The following is a 17,569-nucleotide window of genomic DNA, read 5'->3' on the forward strand; positions in this document are numbered from 1 at the left end:
ATCCTATGCTAGGTGAAAGCACTGGGGGCAGAGTGACGTGAGCAGGGGGTGAAGGAATCCTTAATTCCTCCCAACCCCGGCGCCAGCATTTCTGAGCAGCTTCCAGCAAACCTTCTCACCAAAGCCACACAAAACTGGCTGCATTCTTTTTTTCCAGCAAACCTTACAAAGAGAGTTTTTGGTGCTGACACACCAAGGCAGGAGCCAAACCGAGCTGGGGAAAGGCCGTGACATTTCCAGCTCCGCTCCCTGACACGCAGCTGAGCTCACAAGCACGGGGCTGGGGCTGGGCAGGATGGGGACAGAGCAGCTCTGTAGTAAAGTGAAATGCAGGGGAGCAGCACATGTTGGGGCTGTAGGAGAGGAAGGATGTCAATGTGTTGTTTTGCACCTGCGGGTGGAACTACAAACAGAAGCAGGTGGCTCTGGGCACTGCAGCCTCTCTTGTAGTGACAAAGGGAAATTCTCTCTGTGGCTGGGATTGCTGTGACAGTGCTGAGTTTGGGTGCTGGGGGTGTCACCTGCTGGATATTGTCCCTTGGCCGTGCAGCCAGAGGGGATCTGGTCACCCCATCCCAGCCACAGCTCGGAGCCTCGCTCTGTTCTTCTAATTAACGAACCCATTTGCAAACCCATCGTGAGGACGGTGCTGGTGGAGGGCTGGAGCGAAGTGTGCAGAGATGGATGGACGTGGGTGTGTGAGCGACGGACAGGCAGACAGACAGCAGGGAAGAGTGTGTGGGGAGAGATGGACGCGAATCATTGAAGGGTGGAGGGGACGGCTGGACTGAGACCAAATGCAGCCAAAAGCTTTTCGTGGGGGGGAGGTGGGTGCTGGGGAGGGGTCCGGGCTTTGTGTACCGACAGAGGAGGGTGCTGGCTCGGCTGCTCGCCGTGATGCTCCGGGGGCGGAGAGGAGGAGGAGGAGGGACTTGCAGCCCTTTTCTGGTGCTGCCGAGGCGGCGGGAGGCAGAGGGAGGGCAGCCCGGGGGATGCGAGGCGGCCCCGGCGCACCATGGCCGGGTTCGTACCGCTGCTGCTGCTCCTGCTGCAGGCGGTGAGTGCGGGGCTGCGGGCTGAGCCCAGGGGGGCCGGATCCAGAGGGGAGCGGGCAGGGAGAGCACGGGCTGCCCCGGTCCCGCTGGCACCGGTTGGGGGTGGGATGAAGGGGTACCACGGGACTGTGGGGTTCTGCTTGCAAGGTCCCGAGGGTATCGGCAAGTGGGAGTGCCAATTGTATGGGGTGGAGGGTCCCAGAAGGTTTGGGTGCAGAGGGAGAGGAGTGGGGAGGTGGGTGGTGGTGGTGGTGGTGGAGACACCTTAGGGATGGACACCATAGGGATTTCTTGTGCAGCCCCTCGTGTCCTGCTGGCACCGAGCTGGGCTCTGCTGCCCCTTTTTTCCCCACAGGAGGTTATGGGAAGAAAGCAGCCCCAGCTCTGTTCCCCCACCTCCCGAACCCCACACCTTCAAAAACTCTCACAGACCTTCCCTTCCTGGCTCGAAACTCACTGCTCAATGTGAAGGGCAAAACCGGGATGGGCACAGCCTCAGCCTGTGCTGGAGATAAAACTTAGGGATAAGGGGGACCAGAGAAGAAGGAGACACACAGAGCTGGGGATGTGGGGATGCACTGAGCCACCCGGGGCAGAAATGGGGCTTTTGCTGCGGGAGGATCTGTGGGGTCCCAGAGGGCTCAGTGGGCAGCAGGAAGCTCTGGGGCAGGGTGTTAAAGCTGCTGCTTCAGCAGGTTCATGTGGAGACTGAGGGGGAGAGCAGTATGAATGGCTCATGGCTCCAAGCTGGGATTGGTGTCCCCCATATCCTGCAGGCTACCCCTCAGGTCTGAGCTGCCCCTAGGATTGCACCTGCTGAGCCCACCCAGCCCCATAGAGATCTGCTGTAGTTGGAAACCCACTGCTCCTCCGAGCTTTGAGCAGGACAGGTCAAACGTGCCTCACAGCTGTGGCTGTACCCCCAGCACCCCATTTCCATGGCATGTTACCTGTGCTGCTCAGACTGAAGCTGATTTTGCTGGGGGGGGGAGGCAGAGCTTTGCAGGACCCACACAGATCAGATGTGGCTTCTCCCACTGCCCAAAGTTTGGGGAGTGTAGGGATCCAGAGCTTTGGCCTTTTCTAGACAGGGTGCCCCGCCAAAATACACAGAACCCGTCTGTCAGCCTTGCAGGCCGTTCGGATCCAGGCTTGCTGCTGGGCCCGTCTCCAGCTGCAGCATTGCTGCCGTTCCCCGTTTCGGAGCAGCACAGATTTCCTTGCCAGGGTTTGGGAGATGATGCTGCTGCGCTGCGCACATCTTCTTCCAACGCCACCCCCTGTAGGGCAGGGGAACGCCAAAACTACTCCAAAAGCAATTAAAAGCTTTCAAAGGTGTTGCTCGCACCCTCAGCGCGTCCCCCTTCCTTCTCCCCCCCTCAGTCCAGCTGTCAAAATGCTTTATGGTGTTAATACCTGTGGCTTTGTTAACGGGAGTTGTGTTAATAACATGCACATTTCAGCGGGCTAATGCAGACCATGTGCCCCTCTTATAAGCGTGTTAATCTTTATGGATGTTTCGGCGCTCGAGATGCAGAAAGGGAAACGTAGGCGTGGGGAGGGGGGGGGGGGGTGCAGCATCTGGGGCTGGAAGGTGCGTTTTCCACGTCGTTTAGAAACGCGGAGGGTAGGACAGCCCTACGAGGAGGGGACCGTGGAGCGTTGGACAGCTGGGGGGAGGTCGGGGCTGGGGGGGTCCGGTCCGGTTTGGCACAGAGGAAGCAGCGCAGCCGGGTTCTGTCCCTGTGGGGTTGCTTTGCAGCTGCCTCAGGCGCGGGCGGCGTGGGAGAGCTAGCTGCTGCGGCCCCAGCTGCACCGCTGCGGCCTTTCCAACACTATTTATAGCCAAGTTCGGATGCTCCCCGCTTCCCCAAACCTTCCCGAGCAGGGGGACACGCTGCAGGTGCTGGGGAAAAGGAAGCAACGGGTTGAGCTCCAGCTCCACTCTCTGCAACGGGCATCGCTGCTGCCTAGAGCTGTCCCTGTTGCAGAGCGAGCCCTTTGCTCACCCCCAAGCCCATTTCCCAGCTGTTATTTGAGGGTGCTGGGTGGGTACCCCAGTGCCAAGCATCCTACCCTTGCAGTTGGGGATCGGTGCCAAGCCGGGCTGGCAAAGCGGCGCTGAAGGAAGGCACACGCTTCCAAGCGAAGGGTAATTGGAGCACTTTGTCATTCAGATGCCTATAATTGGCGCTCCATTGTCTCGGGCCGGGCCGGCTTATGCCGGCTGATGCGTCCATGAGTTCATAACAGCGCATTGTGCAGAGCGGCGGCCAAACGGCTGACGAGGAGTCCAGATGCACGGGGACTGGGAGCTCCTCTGCTGCCGGGAGAATTCTTCCCCCCACCCAAAATCAGCCTCATCTTGGTGGCAAAGGGACAGTCTCCCCGAAAGGAGCACATCCCCTACAGCAGCCTCCCCATCGAGCACCATCGCCCCGAGAGCGAGCGCATAGAACCGATCCTGGATGGTCACAGCACCGCTGTTGCTGCTGTCCCTTCGGGTGGCCCCAGCTCTGAGCATTGCCCTGCCTCCTCGCTGCCTCACTCTCAGTGTGTCCGACCCGCAGCCCAACAGCACCATCTGCCCTGACACCATCTGCCCCATCCTCCTTCCATACAAACTCATCCCAGCTGCCGCACGAGGAAACTCCCGACCCTCCTGACTGTGAGCAGGAGGAGCAAAGCCAGCCCCACACATCACCCCTGGCCAAGGAGTGCTCTGGGGAATGGCCATCTCTGCTCCCCATGTTACAAAGTGGATGTGCAGAGGTTCTAACCGCACAGCTCATGGCACATTTATTGCTTCCATATGTGATGACAGGTTTTATAAGCTAGTACACTTATTCCTGTCAAACAGCTGAAGCTCTCTGCGCTCCTGTCAAAGTCTTCATTTCCACCGAGGGGGCTGATTTCTGATCCCAGTGTAGAAATGGGACCTTAGCCCTCTGAACCCTTCACTTGGGCTGGCAGCTTTTCCCAGGCAGGGGAGGGCTGTGACAGCACAGCATCCATAGAGAAAACGACTTCTGTGATGGGATGTAAGGCTGTAACCCTACAGAAAAGCCAGCATCCCCCTAAGACCCACAAGCCCAGACCAAGGGCTGTCATTGCCTCCTTCAGTCAGCACTACTTAGCAGAAGCTTTGCAAATGAGTGAGCTTCGCATAGGAAAGTCATTTACCTCCCCTTTCTCCCAAACCCTATACCTAACACACAGCCTCCCCTTTAGCCCAGGCATTTAATTCCACCCCACAGCACAACCCTCCCTGGACGCAACATTTCTCTCTGCCTATCCTGTAACAAGAATCATCTCTGGGCTGTTTTTTCTCCCAGGGACCCACCTGGGGCTCCAAGGAAAAGTGCTTGACCGAGATGTACACGACGAGTGGTGAGTGCTGCAAAGCCTGCAACCTGGGCGAGGGCGTTGTGCAGCCCTGTGGGGTCAACCAGACCGTCTGTGAGCCCTGCCTGGACAGTGAGTAGTGATACATGGGGGCTTTTGGGGAACACGAGTGGGCACCTGTGTGTCTGTCCTATGCACATCCATTGTGTGGATGTGCTTTTTGTCATTGGGTTCCATTTTCCCATTGCACAGAGCCCCAAACCTCAGTATTTCCCCAATGCCTGCCCAGCAGCTCTCCCTGTTTGGGGACCCATTGGTGCCAGGCATCAGATTCCCTTCCAGTTCCTCCATTGCATGGATGGCTCCTCGCTCAAAATTGCCTCCTGGATTTTCCTCTCCCCACACTGCTTTCCAACCCAGCCATGGGGATATCTCAGGAGCCACCTGTACTATTGCTACTTTTACCTTGTAAAGGCCGCGAAATAAAAGCAAGTCGGAGGGGAGAGAAGCAAATCATGAGTCCCCAAGAGAGGCGGGGAGCTTTCTGCTGGCTGACTCCAGGCACATTGCCTATGTCAAATGCTTCATAAATGTCGGCCGGAGCTTTGCGCAGGAGAGCTGGTTAAATGCTTGCAGATGAAGTGGTCCAGCTATTACTGTTTAAACAATGCCATGATAGGCAGAAAACGATCTACCCTGCAAATTTACTGCTGCAAGCTCTTTGAAGACCTGGGGACAAATATTTGTAGGGGGATCTGTGCCAGCCAAGCTCTGATTTGAAAGGCAGAATTGGCAGAGCACGATTGTAGGGGAAGTAAAAAGAGTCAGAGAGCGGGGGGGGGGAGAAGCCCTATAACCTGAGCAGCACCAGCACAGAGCAGTGTCAGAGCAGTGCTAAAAATACCTCTGCCTTTCTGCAAAATCAATGAGCAGCGCTTGCCCTCCGAGCTGCATCCCCCTGGTTGCAACCTTGGGGCAGGTTTGCTCGCTGTTCCTGGCCCTAGCCCAGCTCCCAGGATGCAGGGAAGCAAATCCAGAGGGCATGGAAGGGTTGCATTGCACACCAGGGTTACTTAGAGCAGCATTTCCTATAACCCCCTGCAATTCCAGGCTAGGAGATGGATTATTCCCATGTCCTTTCTGGGAAGTGGGAGATGAAAGGGGTTTCTACACTCCCTGGAGGATGCAGAGATTATGGGGGAGAGCAGGACCTGGGTGAATCAGTTAAGTCATGGCTGTTGGTAGCTTTGTGAATGCTGCTATTCTGGTTTGCGTACCAGCTTGCTCTGTCCTGCCCCAACAGTTGCATTCTTGCTGCAGGGTTAACCCCTGGCACCAGATCTGTTGGGTCAGGGAGCTGAGCTGGAAAGCATCGGGCTCCTTTCTCCACCCCTGCAGTGATGACAGCAGCCAGGAGCAAACACTCTCAGCATTGCACTTAGTGCTTTGCTTGGTTTTGCCGCTCCCTGTAGCTCCCGTGCCTCTATTTCCCCTTTGAGCCCTCCAGATGCCTCATAGCCCTTTCATCCTTTACCTGGGGCCTCCAAAATACAGCACCCCCCCTGCTCACCCCACTGCACAGTGGGGCTGTTCTGACAGCACAGCATGAACCCCAGGACAGGACCAAGCCCCTACACTCTGATGGGAAGCAGCACCAAGGAGATGACCTGGCTCCCCCATTGCACCAAGAGGAAAAAGCATACATGTTGAAGAGCCACAGATGGGGATAATTCCACTGCAAACTCACCTGCTTTATACCCTCAGCTCTGACCCAGTTGTGGTCATGCACTGTTAATGCCAGCAGGATTATCATCTTATCATCTAGGTGCTATGATGGGGAGATGCTGATGCTTATGCTGGGTGGGCACTGGGGTGCAGGTGATGCAGGAGGGTTCCCAGCTTTCCTCTGAGCTCAGGGCAAGATTTCTAGGAGGAGAGGTAGCTTGGAGCATCCCAGCCTCTACTGGGATGGGGACAGGATCTTTTGTGGAGCTGCTCCCATCCTTCTCCTCCATGGCATTCCCTGGGTGCTGTGGGTGCAGCTCCTTCGCACAGAGTGCCCCAGTTACCAAGCAGAGCCAGCAGGGAGGAATTAGGGTGTAGCCCTTGGTCATGACATCCCCACCTCCACCCTGGGCTGCCTCCGAGGCTTTGCCTTGGCCTTCTTCCCGATTCACTGCCTTCTCAACTCACTGCTCAAACTGTTTCACAAGAAATGTCCTACTATCAAAGCACCTCCCCTGCCAAAGCCTGGAGGCGATGTTCCCTCCATCAGACCAAATGGCCACTTGCTTTTTTTATAATTTCCCTTCTTCCTTCCCTCTACCCTTGCCAGCCCCCCTTCCCCCCCCCCCCCCCCCCTCCTGATTTCTGCCTCATGATTTATTTATCTCCTTCGCCAGCCTCTGTTGCTGCAGGAGGGAGGGGGCCCTGTTTGAATCTCAGCTGTAATTGCTCAGCTCGGATACCTTGCTGCCACTGCAAATGTGCCCACTCAGCCGTATGCCTTTCCTGGCCACTTCCCTGCTCTAATGGTATCTATCAATAATTCAGAATAATGCAAGCCAAGAGCCCAGGTTAATGGGTGCAGTGCACGCTGACAGTCGACCCGGAGCATCTCTGCCCCTGCACCCTTTGCCGTTGCCTATGTGTGCTGGTTTGGGCACATTTGCACACATGGGGTGTAGCTGATATGTGGGGTGGTTGCTGTAAGAAGATGCTGTCCCCACTGGAGAATGGCACTGGGAAGCTGTTCTCAGCCCTATGCCATCTCAGTGCTGTTCCCCTGTCTTTTTGGGGTGCATTGCTTTGTCCTTTGGAGCCCTTCACAGGGGTCTCAGGGCTCTCCTTTCCCCTCTGTCCCAAAAGTGAGGCACCTGAGCAGCCCTGTGTGGATCCTCAGTCTCCTGTGGGACACCCAGGGAAGCTGGAGGCCACCAAAGGTGCTGGGAGGCCACAGCAGAAAGTTTTGCAGGCACAGGGTGGGTGCACAGCCCCACTGTCACTTGGAGGAAATTGCCACCTCTAATCTAAAGGCAGATGTGTGAGTAGTTGCCCTTTCCAAGAGCAGGGCTAGCAGACAGGTTGCACTTGATCCCCCAATACCTTCTCCATTGAGGAGGTGGGGATTGGCATCATGGGCTGTGGAGGAACCGCTGTGAAGCACACAGTTCAGGGAGACCAGCTGTGCCCTCCAGGACAGGCACTAATCCCAGCTTCCTGTGTTAAAAATAAAACAAAAATAGCCCAAGCACCTTGGGGATCAGGAGGGCAGCAGTGCGGGGGCAGCTTGGAGGGCTTCAGAAGAGGATTGATTTACATGGCCAAGTGAATCCTGCGCAGTGAAACTGGAGAGCCCAGAGCCCCAGGGTCAGAGGAGTCAGCAGTTAGTGTTGTAACCTCCTGTTCTCATCACCTTCTGTATTCCCTGGCTTCCTGCAAGGCCAAGGAAGGGGCACAGGGCAGTTATGCCCCAAGAGACACCACCAGGAAGGATGAAGAGGAGAAAGCTTCTGTGATGCAATGGCTGTAGGGTACCAGCATGGCCATGGGGAGTGTCTACGGATGGGGAATGGGGAGGATGCTATAGGATGAGGCACTGAGTGCATGGCCACAGCTGGTTGGGTGTGCTGAAGGCTGCAGGAGTTCAAGGGACCTGAGTCAATGGCTCAGCATGGGGAATTGCTACAAAAAGGAGGATGCTGTTCATGGGAAGGGAAAGGGCAGCAGGAGCCTGCAGAGATGCTTGGGGCTGGAAGGGGCTAGGTGTTTTTTTGGGGAGCTAGGTAGGGAAAAACACCCTATATCTCAGAGGAGGAGGAAAATGGTGAAGAGTTGTGGCTCCTGCACAAACCCAGCTCCCCTGGACTGGATGGGAACTGAGGGCAGCACTGAAGCCAGCGCTGGTGTTCAATGTGACCAACAGGGATGGGGATGTCCTCATGGTCTCTTTCCTCACCCCACCCTCTGTCTCCCCCCCCCAGGTGTGACCTACTCGGACACAGTGAGTGCCACAGAACCGTGCAAGCCCTGCACGCAGTGTGTGGGGCTGCACAGCATGTCTGCACCCTGCGTGGAGTCAGACGACGCCGTTTGCCGCTGCGCCTACGGCTACTTCCAGAATGAGCTGAGCGGGAGCTGCAAGGAGTGCAGCATCTGTGAAGTGGGCTTTGGCCTCATGTTCCCCTGCCGGGACACACAGGACACTGTCTGTGAGGAATGCCCTGAGGGCACCTTCTCTGATGAGGCCAATTTTGTGGATCCCTGCCTGCCCTGCACCATCTGTGAGGAGAACGAGGTGATGGTGAAGGAGTGCACGGCCACCTCCGATGCGGAGTGCAGAGGTAATGCTGCCTTTTTCCATCTTGGAGGGGAGAGCAGGGCTCTTTGTGTCTCATGGTGCCAGCACAAGCAGGTGTAGTGCTCTATGCCACAGTTTCTCCTTTGCAATGGGGAGGTGGGTGCAGATCCCCAAGGGTGGTGGAGAAGAGAGGATCTCATGTCCAGCTGAGGTCCCCTTGGGCATTTCATTATGCAGCTTCCTAATGAGCTCAGCCAAGAGGTTCAGCAGCTCTGATGCTGCTTTTGCAGCCACCAGAGCCTTCATCAAAAGGGAATTCGACAGCTCGTGGCTTTCTCATGGGAATTAACTGCTGCTGCCTTCTAAAAGAGCTGGGGAGCAGCAGGAGATTTTGCATCATTCAATACAGCAGCCCCTCTGCTCCACTCTGTGCAGCCCCCAGACTCTGGTGGGGGCTGTTTGAGAGGTTTTCAGGGGGGGCTGGCTCTGGGTTCTTCCTTGGCTGTTCCTTGGCAGCAGCAGTGCAGTTCCCTGCCCTGAGTGCAGTGACAGAGAAAGGGGCTTTGTCCCATCCGCTACTGATTCACAGTGTGAGGCGGCGGCCAGCGCAGCTCCCTTTGGCTGATCCCTTGGTGGGGTCGAGTAAATGGAGCCATAAGTCAAGGAGCACAGGGTGAGCTTTGTTAGCTGCCAGCGGGGCCCCGCCGGATGCAGCCATGCCGCCACTGGAGCGATGCTCTGAAAGGGCAGAGGGGTCCAGCTTGGGGGGTGGCACTGGGAGATGCCACGGCTTCCTTCCCACCCTGGGACAGCCAGCAGACAGAACACAGCGTGATCCATGTGCTGTGGCGGAGGTGGAGGGTCCAGAATGCAAGAGCAGAGGCTGCAAGAGCCAAATTGGGTGTTGCACTGGATTGGGTGTTGCATCAGGGCTGTATATTTGTTTCTGTGCAGGAATAGGCTCTGCTGAGAGCAGGAATTGGGCTGTGCCCAGGAAAGGTGGTTGAGGCATGATGGGGGCAAGGAAGTGGCACAGCTCTGAGGAGGCAGAGCAGGGACATGGCCCTGCAGCACTCACAGTGGGCACAAGAGAAGTCCCTGGAGGAGGGCATGGGGAGAGCTGAGGGAGGCAGGCATTGAGGGGCTGTTTGGGCAGCCACGGGTGAACACATCGTGGTGCAAGACAAGATATATCTGCTCCATGAGGCATCTGTGTGCGAGTGTATGGGTGTGAACAGGGTTACTCCCACAATGGAGCTGGGCTGGCAGTGCACACCTAGCAGGCAGGGGACAGGGGAAGGGGATGAGTGAGGTCCCCCCTTCCCAGGGCCTGAATCCCGACTCTGGTGCTGCTGGCAGCAGATGAATGCAGGCAGACGTGGCTCCTTGTGAGCTGCAGAGGCAGCTGCTCTGCCTGCATGTGGGGTAGATGGGAAGCAGCTGCAGATGCATCTGAGGGACCATGTCCAACATCAGCTCTCTGGGACCAGAGACAGGAGCCCAAGGCTCACCAGCAGGCTTGCGTAGCTGGGAGAAGAGCTGCTTTTCTCTCCTGATACAAAACCTCAGAAAGGATAAATGCTGCTTGTGCTGGGCTGGATATCCATAAGCAACAGGAGACAATGATTTTCCTCTGCTGGAAGGACTTGAGAAAACCTAGTGCAAGGAAAGAAAAGCCTTCAAAGCTATGTCCCAGCACCACAGCCACCATCAGGCACCATTTGGATCTGGGAACAGCTTCAGTTCTTCCTGGGGTTTTGGGGATGAGGTGGTTGCAAGGATAAGCATGAAAACGAGGGGCTGTGCCAGAGCTGCTGGAGGACACCACCAGGTACATGGCCGACTCTTGTCATTCCTTTTCCCTCCTGACAGACCTCCACCCACGCTGGACAACGCACACCCCATCCCTGGCAGGTTCTGACAGCCCCGAGCCAATCACCAGGGACCCCTTCAACACCGAGGGGATGGCCACCACCCTGGCAGACATTGTCACCACTGTCATGGGCAGCTCGCAGCCTGTCGTGAGCCGTGGCACTGCTGATAACCTCATCCCCGTGTACTGCTCCATCCTGGCAGCCGTGGTGGTGGGGCTGGTGGCTTACATTGCCTTCAAAAGGTAAAGGGCTGGGGCAGCGCCGTGGGGATGTGGGTAGTGGGAAGCAGGCTGTGTCCCCTGCTTTGAGGTCCTGACTTTGGAGCACTCAGCAAGAGTGCTGCAAAATGAGGGAGGGCAGGAGCTGAAATGCCCAAAAATGCAGCTGAGGGGAGGAAAGGGAAGATTGCAGCAGGATAGGGGTGCAAGCCGTGCCCTCCCACACCCTTATCACAAACACCCCCTGCTCAGCCCCCCCTGCTCATGCACATCATATCCGATCATAGTCAGCAGCTCATCCCAGGGTGTGCACCTGGCCCTGCAGGTCAGGACTGGCTTGGCTGCTTTCTGTGCATCTCTGGGGGCACCACGAGGGGGGTCAGTGCCCCCTCACATCCCTTCTCAACCAGGACTTCATCCCTGGGCTCATGCATCTGCTGAGCTCCATGTGTGCTGCCCAAACCGATCTCATCCATCCAAATCCCTGTCACTACCCTGGACTCAGTGGTGGCTCCGCTCCAGCCCCAGAGGGCATAAATCATCACGTGCACAGACCACGAGAAGGCAGCAGTATAGGTGTTAAGGCACGGGTGTGACATGGGAAGGCAGCAGCCACAGCTGTGCCATCATGTGGGTGCAGCGATGCACGTGGGGACCTGCATACAGCCCTATGTGCCCCAGGGGCACAGGCACGTGTGTGTGGGTCCATGCAGAAGGGGGCTTGGTCCTGGTCCATTGCAAAGTTCAGGAGCTGGGCACCTGCAAAAGCAGAGCTGATTTAACCTGGTGCATCTGCTGCAGAGGTTGAGCCAAAAGTTGCATGAAAAATGCACATCTCCTTGGGAAAATGCTCTCAAGCAGGGCACAAAGCAACGGACCCACTCCCAAAAGGAAAGGTGCAAGCAAAGGGATGCTGATCAGGGGGACAGTGACAGTGCCACCACCACTTTCTGTGCAGGTGGAATAGCTGCAAGCAGAACAAGCAGGGAGCCAACAACCGCCCTGTGAACCAGACGCCTTCCCCGGAGGGGGAGAAGCTGCACAGCGACAGCGGCATTTCAGTGGACAGCCAGAGCTTGCACGACCAGCAGCCGCCCAACCAGAGCACGCAGGGACCAGGTAGGGTGATGAGGGCTGCGGGGTGGAAGGGATGCGCAGCATCACAGCTCCTTAACACGTTCCCCCATTGCTTGCCTTCCCCAGCACCAAAGGGAGACGGGAACCTGTATGCCAGCCTGCCGCCCAGCAAGCAGGAGGAAGTGGAGAAACTGCTGAGCAGCTCGGCGGAGGAGACGTGGCGGCAGCTGGCCGGGGAGCTGGGCTACAAGGAGGACCTCATAGACTGCTTCACGCGGGAGGAATCGCCCGCCCGAGCGCTGCTGGCTGACTGGTCAGCCAAGGAGACGGCCACTCTCGATGCCCTCCTGGTGGCTCTCCGGAAGATCCAACGTGGGGACATCGCTGAGAGCTTGTACAGCGAGTCCACCGCCACCTCACCGGTGTGAAGGGCGGCCTGGGGGGGGGAGGTGCAGCCAGGGGTCCCCTGCCCTGCTGCCTCATTGTCTCCCCCCTCCCTGGCACCGAGAGCCCTGGAGAGGAAGATGGGGAGGAAGAGGGGGCCCCCCACCCCTCCTCGCTTTATGGCCCTGTATGCACTGAGCTCCTGTTTTCGGTATCGCCCCCTCCCACCGCCGCCTCCCCCTGGCAGCCCATAACCCGGGCTCAGGGTCCTGCTCTGTGCCTGCTCCCGAAGCAGTCTTGAGGGCAGGAGTGAGCACCACTCTCAGGTCTCTCCTCTCTCCATTTCTAACGCCTTCTCCTGGTTCCAGGTCTCCATCCTACGCTTTTTTCCATTGTCTTTCTCACTGTTGTCTTCTGCTCCCATCTGATGCCCCCAAATTCAGCTGCTTTCCCCAAGCTGCAAGCAAAGAGCAGAGCTGAGGTGGGCACAGAGAGCAGAGCAGTTGCAGCAGGATTTGGGGATGGGGCTGTGCCTGAGGGTTGAGGGAAAGGACTCTGTTTCCAGCAGCCTCACCTACACTGTGTAACTTGGGGTGGGCTGTCCCCATGCTCAGGGCTGGCAGGGTTTGGTCTTGATACAGAGCAGACACCAAACACTGGGGGCAGCCCTAAGGAGAGCTCCAGGAGGGAACACCAAAGTTCTAAAGGGCTGAAAAAGTGCCTGCAACAGGGATGTGACGAAAGGGCTTTGCTCATCCTTCCTTCACCACAAACCAGGTGTGCCCCTCACTGCACTGGCCCGGGATCAAAGCCACCCAGGTGCCCCATGCCAGCCCTGACCTGACCCCCAGCTCATAGCTTTGGGGTCCCAGCCCCAGCTCCTCTCCCAGCAGTGATGCTGGAGGAGCAGCTGCCAGGTGAACACCCTGAGCCATGGTCCTGGAGGATGTCCCCATAGTCCTGGAGGATGTCCCACTCAATGGGGCAGGTTCACCACCTCCCTCTTCTGGAGGCTGTTGGCAGAGCAAGGACTGCAAGGCGAGTTCACCCATGGATCTGCATTCATCCCAGCCTCCCCTCTCACCTCGTGCTTCATTCAGAAGCTTTACCAAGTGCAGAAGGTGATTTTCTTTCCCTCTTTAAGGAGCTAAGCAAGACTTGTAAATAATTCTGTGTCGTTTTACTAACGCTCAATGTTTCTACGTCTGGTGTGAATGACCTCTGCTGCAGCGCACCGCGGGCTGCTCGCTCACAGCATCGTGCCTGCAAGCTGAGCTTTCCCTTTTGCAGCCATGTCCTCGTTCCCACCTTGTCTTAAAGACTGGCCTTAAAGACTCAATGGAGAATGCAGGGAAATGCACACATGCACGCTCCAAAAATGATCGCAAAACTAGAAAGAATTGAAGGATTTGGCCATTCCTGGTTGTTGCAGGGGGAGCTTTGTTCTTTGCAGGCTGTTTCTCTTTGACTATCAGGAAGCACTTCAGGTTGCCCAAATAGGTTGTGGATTCTCCTTGCTGGAGATCTCCAAAGCCTACCTGGATGTGGTTCTGGGCACCATCCCTTGGGGGGCACCGGGTGGACCCAGAGGTGCCTCCAGCCTCAGTCAGGCTGGGATTCTCAAAACTAATCTCAATGGGAACTGAGCACTTAATTCCTTTAAAAGCCTTTGGAATTTTGCTGCCTGTGTTTCAGAAAATAATAGAGCACAGGCTGCATTTGGATCACATTGGGATGTTCAGCGCCTCATGCAAAGCCTACGTGCAGCAAGAGCAGAGACCCCTTCATGAGAACAGTTGTGCCATACCTTGACCACTGGCTCCACACACTGAACTTGTTGGACAGGAAGATTCAATCCCAACAGGTCCACGTTTTCCATCTCTGCATCCTGAATCTCTCCCACCACTGAAGTCCAAGGGAACTGCCCCAGATGTAATCCCCTGGCTGGGGCGCTGACTCCTCCAGACCAAGCCATTCCCATGGATGCTTTGGGACAAGTGTAAATGCTGGTTGTTGCATTGTTGGTTTCATCAGACCCTTTTTTTTTTTTCTGGAAGAAGTGACTCAAACCAAGCACTGGGTACCGCCAACTTCGGATCCCAAACTGCCTGCTTCAGTCTGGCCAAGCCCACGTTTGCAGTGCCAGACATAAATTGCTTTTCTTCAGGACAATACTGCCACGGTCTCAGGTTTCTATTGCCATAGCAAAGGGTCTTTTCCTCACCCTTTGACCAACCTCACGGCTGAGAAAACAGAGACAAACTCAGCATCCAAAGAGAAGCCACGGGATGCCTCGAATCCCACATTGCAGGAAAAAGAATCATATTAACAATAAAAAATACAAAAAAAAAAAAAAAAAAAAAAGAAAAAGGGAAAAACAAGCCAAAGTTAGTGCTCGTCGGTACGTTCTGTGTCCTTTTCTAATGTTTCTGTTGTACAAAGAACGTGAGTTTCTCCACCTGTTCCCCCGATCCCTTCTGTAATACCAATGCCAGTTTATTAGAGAGTCTTACGGTGAAGAAATCGCCGTCGTAGAAGGAGTTTGTGGGTGTGCTGGGAGGGCTGAGCAGCATGAGGTGGGAGGGCATCTGCACGGGGGTCGGCTCGGCGGTTCTATCATTGTGTATCAGTTGGGTGCCAATAAAGAGCATCACAACGTTGGCGTGCCTCTTGGTTTTCCCCAAGCAGGAGTCAAAGACTCATTTAGGTTGACTAAGAGCATCCAGTCCAACCATCAGCCCATTCTGCACCCTGAGCTGTCAGCAGTGCACGCAGGGTCAACCTCAGGTCCTACACAAAACTCCAGATCAAGGCATGTTTGGGATAGGGGCAAATTTTTGCTTTGAGTCCAGGAAGGGGCCGGAAGGCTTCATTCCCAAATAGGGATTTTTTATTCTAAATACACACACTTTGGCTTTGGGCAACCAAATTTAGGGTGAAAACATCCCTGTCTGATGGAGGACCAGGCTTTGGATGAGCTCCAGCGCTCTTGGTGACAGGTCAACATCCCCCTCCAAAAGAATCTTACAGCAAAGAGCTGATGCCATGTCCCCAGTTATGGGCAAGCAGGGAAATAAAAGGGCAGTGGGGACTGCATGGGGCTGCTGCTCCATAACTTTGCATAAGGTTGCGTGTGGGTTTGCACAGAAGTATTTACACATTGCAGTTTATGAGAGCTTGAAATAGGATGCTCCAATGTAACCGGTTTTATTTTCGGCTGGCAGGAAATGTAATGAGGACCAGGACTACAGACACATAAAAGATCGTTCCCTTCCCTTTTTTTTTTTTTCCAGGCTCCCACGTGGTACTGCAAATAAACAAGGGGAAATAATTGCAATCAATCCATTAGGTTTAATCTGCTTCCTCTTAATCTCCATCCTCCCCTGGGAAAAAGGCTGGAGCAGAGAAGAGGAGCAGAGCCAGGCTGAAAGCGGAGCTGGAAGGTGTCTGCCCTCAGCACCCAGGAGAAGTTGGACCTATAGACAGAATTGTGTGCATGTATGGGGGGGTCCATGTGTACCCTTCACTCCTACATTGTCCCCATATTCATGGCTGAAGCAGTACTTCAGAGAAGGAGCTTTGCTAGGTGGTCTTCACGTGCAGGGTCAGCTGCAGTAGATGGCCCTTGGGGAGAGCAATCTGATTTATGGTTAGTTCAGGAGGGGGAAAAAAAAGAAAAAGTAATAATAAGATCTGGAAAGGAATTTGATGTTTGCATGGGCTGCTGAGCAAGGCTTTGGGAAGGGTGCTGGGAAGCTTCCTTCCCCTCACTTATGGGTATCTGGAGAGGGAGAGGTCAACCCCAGGCTTAACCTCACCTCTGCTGCAGTGAGCTCAGTAGGGGACAAAGGAGGGCAGCTGTCAGCACTGGAACATGGGGACAAGACCGGACCCAAACTCCCTCTCCAGTCACTTGCTGTTGCTTGGCTGAGCCATCTTATCCTTGGCACAGGGTCTGAGATAAGCTCCGAACCCCCACAAGCCATGACATGGGGCCATCACCCCTTTTAATCCCCATGTCCTAGCAGATGCCTCCATCCCATTCCATCCCTGGGGTGGGGGAAGGGGCACTGCCTCCTGGGCACAACCCTGCCCTCAAACCTCACCAGTCACTGAGAAAAAGAGAACTAAAACTACCCCCTCCCCCCCCCCCCCTCCACAGTGTATCAATATGCTTTCACCCCATGCATGAGCAGAGAGCTGCAACCCTCCTTCTGTGTAGGAACAACGATGAGAATGGAGCTTTCAGAATTGCAGCAGGGCTTTACACATGAAACAACAGCTCACAGCACCCAGCTGCAGCTGAGGAGCACTAATCTCACCTCCATTTCTTCCCCAAGCATCTGTCTGCCTCCACAAAGGAGACATGCAAGTGCTCTTGCAGGTCACCCCAAGGCTATGATGGGGACAGCAGGTGCAGGGCAGGGGGGATTTGGGGCACTCAGGTCCTGACCTCCCCAGGGCACCGTGAGCTGCCAGCAGTGCCTGCAGCAACAGAGCTCAGCTCCCCCCTCCCACCCCCAGGCAGAAATCTGCCCACCATATGGGCTGCATTCCCCTGTAATGGGAAGCAGGCATTGCATCACAAGGGGCTGTGCTGTCCCATTGGCCAGGCTCAAATGTGCATGGCCTGAGCCTCTGTGATTCTTGATGCTGGTGCACATCTTCAAGCCCCAGCAGAAAGCAGTGCTGGGATTGAAATGGGATAAGCCTGACCTCAGAGGGCAGAAGCAATGTGCCAGTGCCTTCCAAGGCAGAACAGAACAGGGAGAAAGGTGACTCAGGGTGTCCCCACATGGACAGGAGACACAGGGGGACAGGGTGCAGATGTCCTGGCACACGGAGTTGTGAGATGAGGACATCTGGGTGGGGACAGAGCCAACACCATCCCCTGCAGCCACAAAGCCACCCCAATGTCACGCAGCCAACAGACAGCCCTCCCTCACTCATATGGGAAGGATTGTCCACATGACAAGCAAAGACAGAAGACACCTCCAAAGCACAACCCACCTCACCCCCTTAGACAAGGGGAAAACCTCCTCATCATGCACAGGGCAGCAGAGACAGAAGGGAGATCTGCTCTGCCCCTCCTCAAACCTAAATATCCCCCAGGTGACCCTGCTGGGCCACAGCCAGAAACAAAGCATGGGGATGGGAGGAGAGGTCTGGGTTTTAATAGATGTGGCCCTGCAAGCAGGGAGAGGGAAACAGCCCCAGGTGGGTGCATTCAGGTAGAGAATTAATGGTGGAGACAGTGTGAGAGTTGATACCTCAGCAAGGCAATGGACTCCTCCATGTACGTGCAGTTCCTACTGA

The 17,569-nt window shown here is 55.7% G+C and overlaps 1 protein-coding gene across 1 annotated transcript; it reads left to right on the plus strand.

The window, feature by feature from the left end:
* Positions 1–990: 990 nt before the first annotated feature.
* NGFR (nerve growth factor receptor) lies at positions 991–12,708 on the plus strand. The gene is made up of 6 exons (XM_042836491.1): positions 991–1,057; positions 4,391–4,532; positions 8,384–8,743; positions 10,573–10,816; positions 11,751–11,911; positions 11,996–12,708. The coding sequence occupies exons 1-6, from the start codon at positions 1,016–1,018 to the stop codon at positions 12,295–12,297; spliced, it is 1,251 nt and encodes a 416-aa protein (XP_042692425.1). The 5' UTR covers positions 991–1,015; the 3' UTR covers positions 12,298–12,708.
* The last annotated feature ends 4,861 nt before the right edge of the window (positions 12,709–17,569 follow it).

Source organism: Centrocercus urophasianus, unplaced genomic scaffold (genome assembly GCF_019232065.1).
Source record: "Centrocercus urophasianus isolate 14NV4802_14NV808 unplaced genomic scaffold, USGS_Curo_1.0 seq_61, whole genome shotgun sequence".
Lineage (NCBI taxonomy): Eukaryota > Metazoa > Chordata > Aves > Galliformes > Phasianidae > Centrocercus > Centrocercus urophasianus.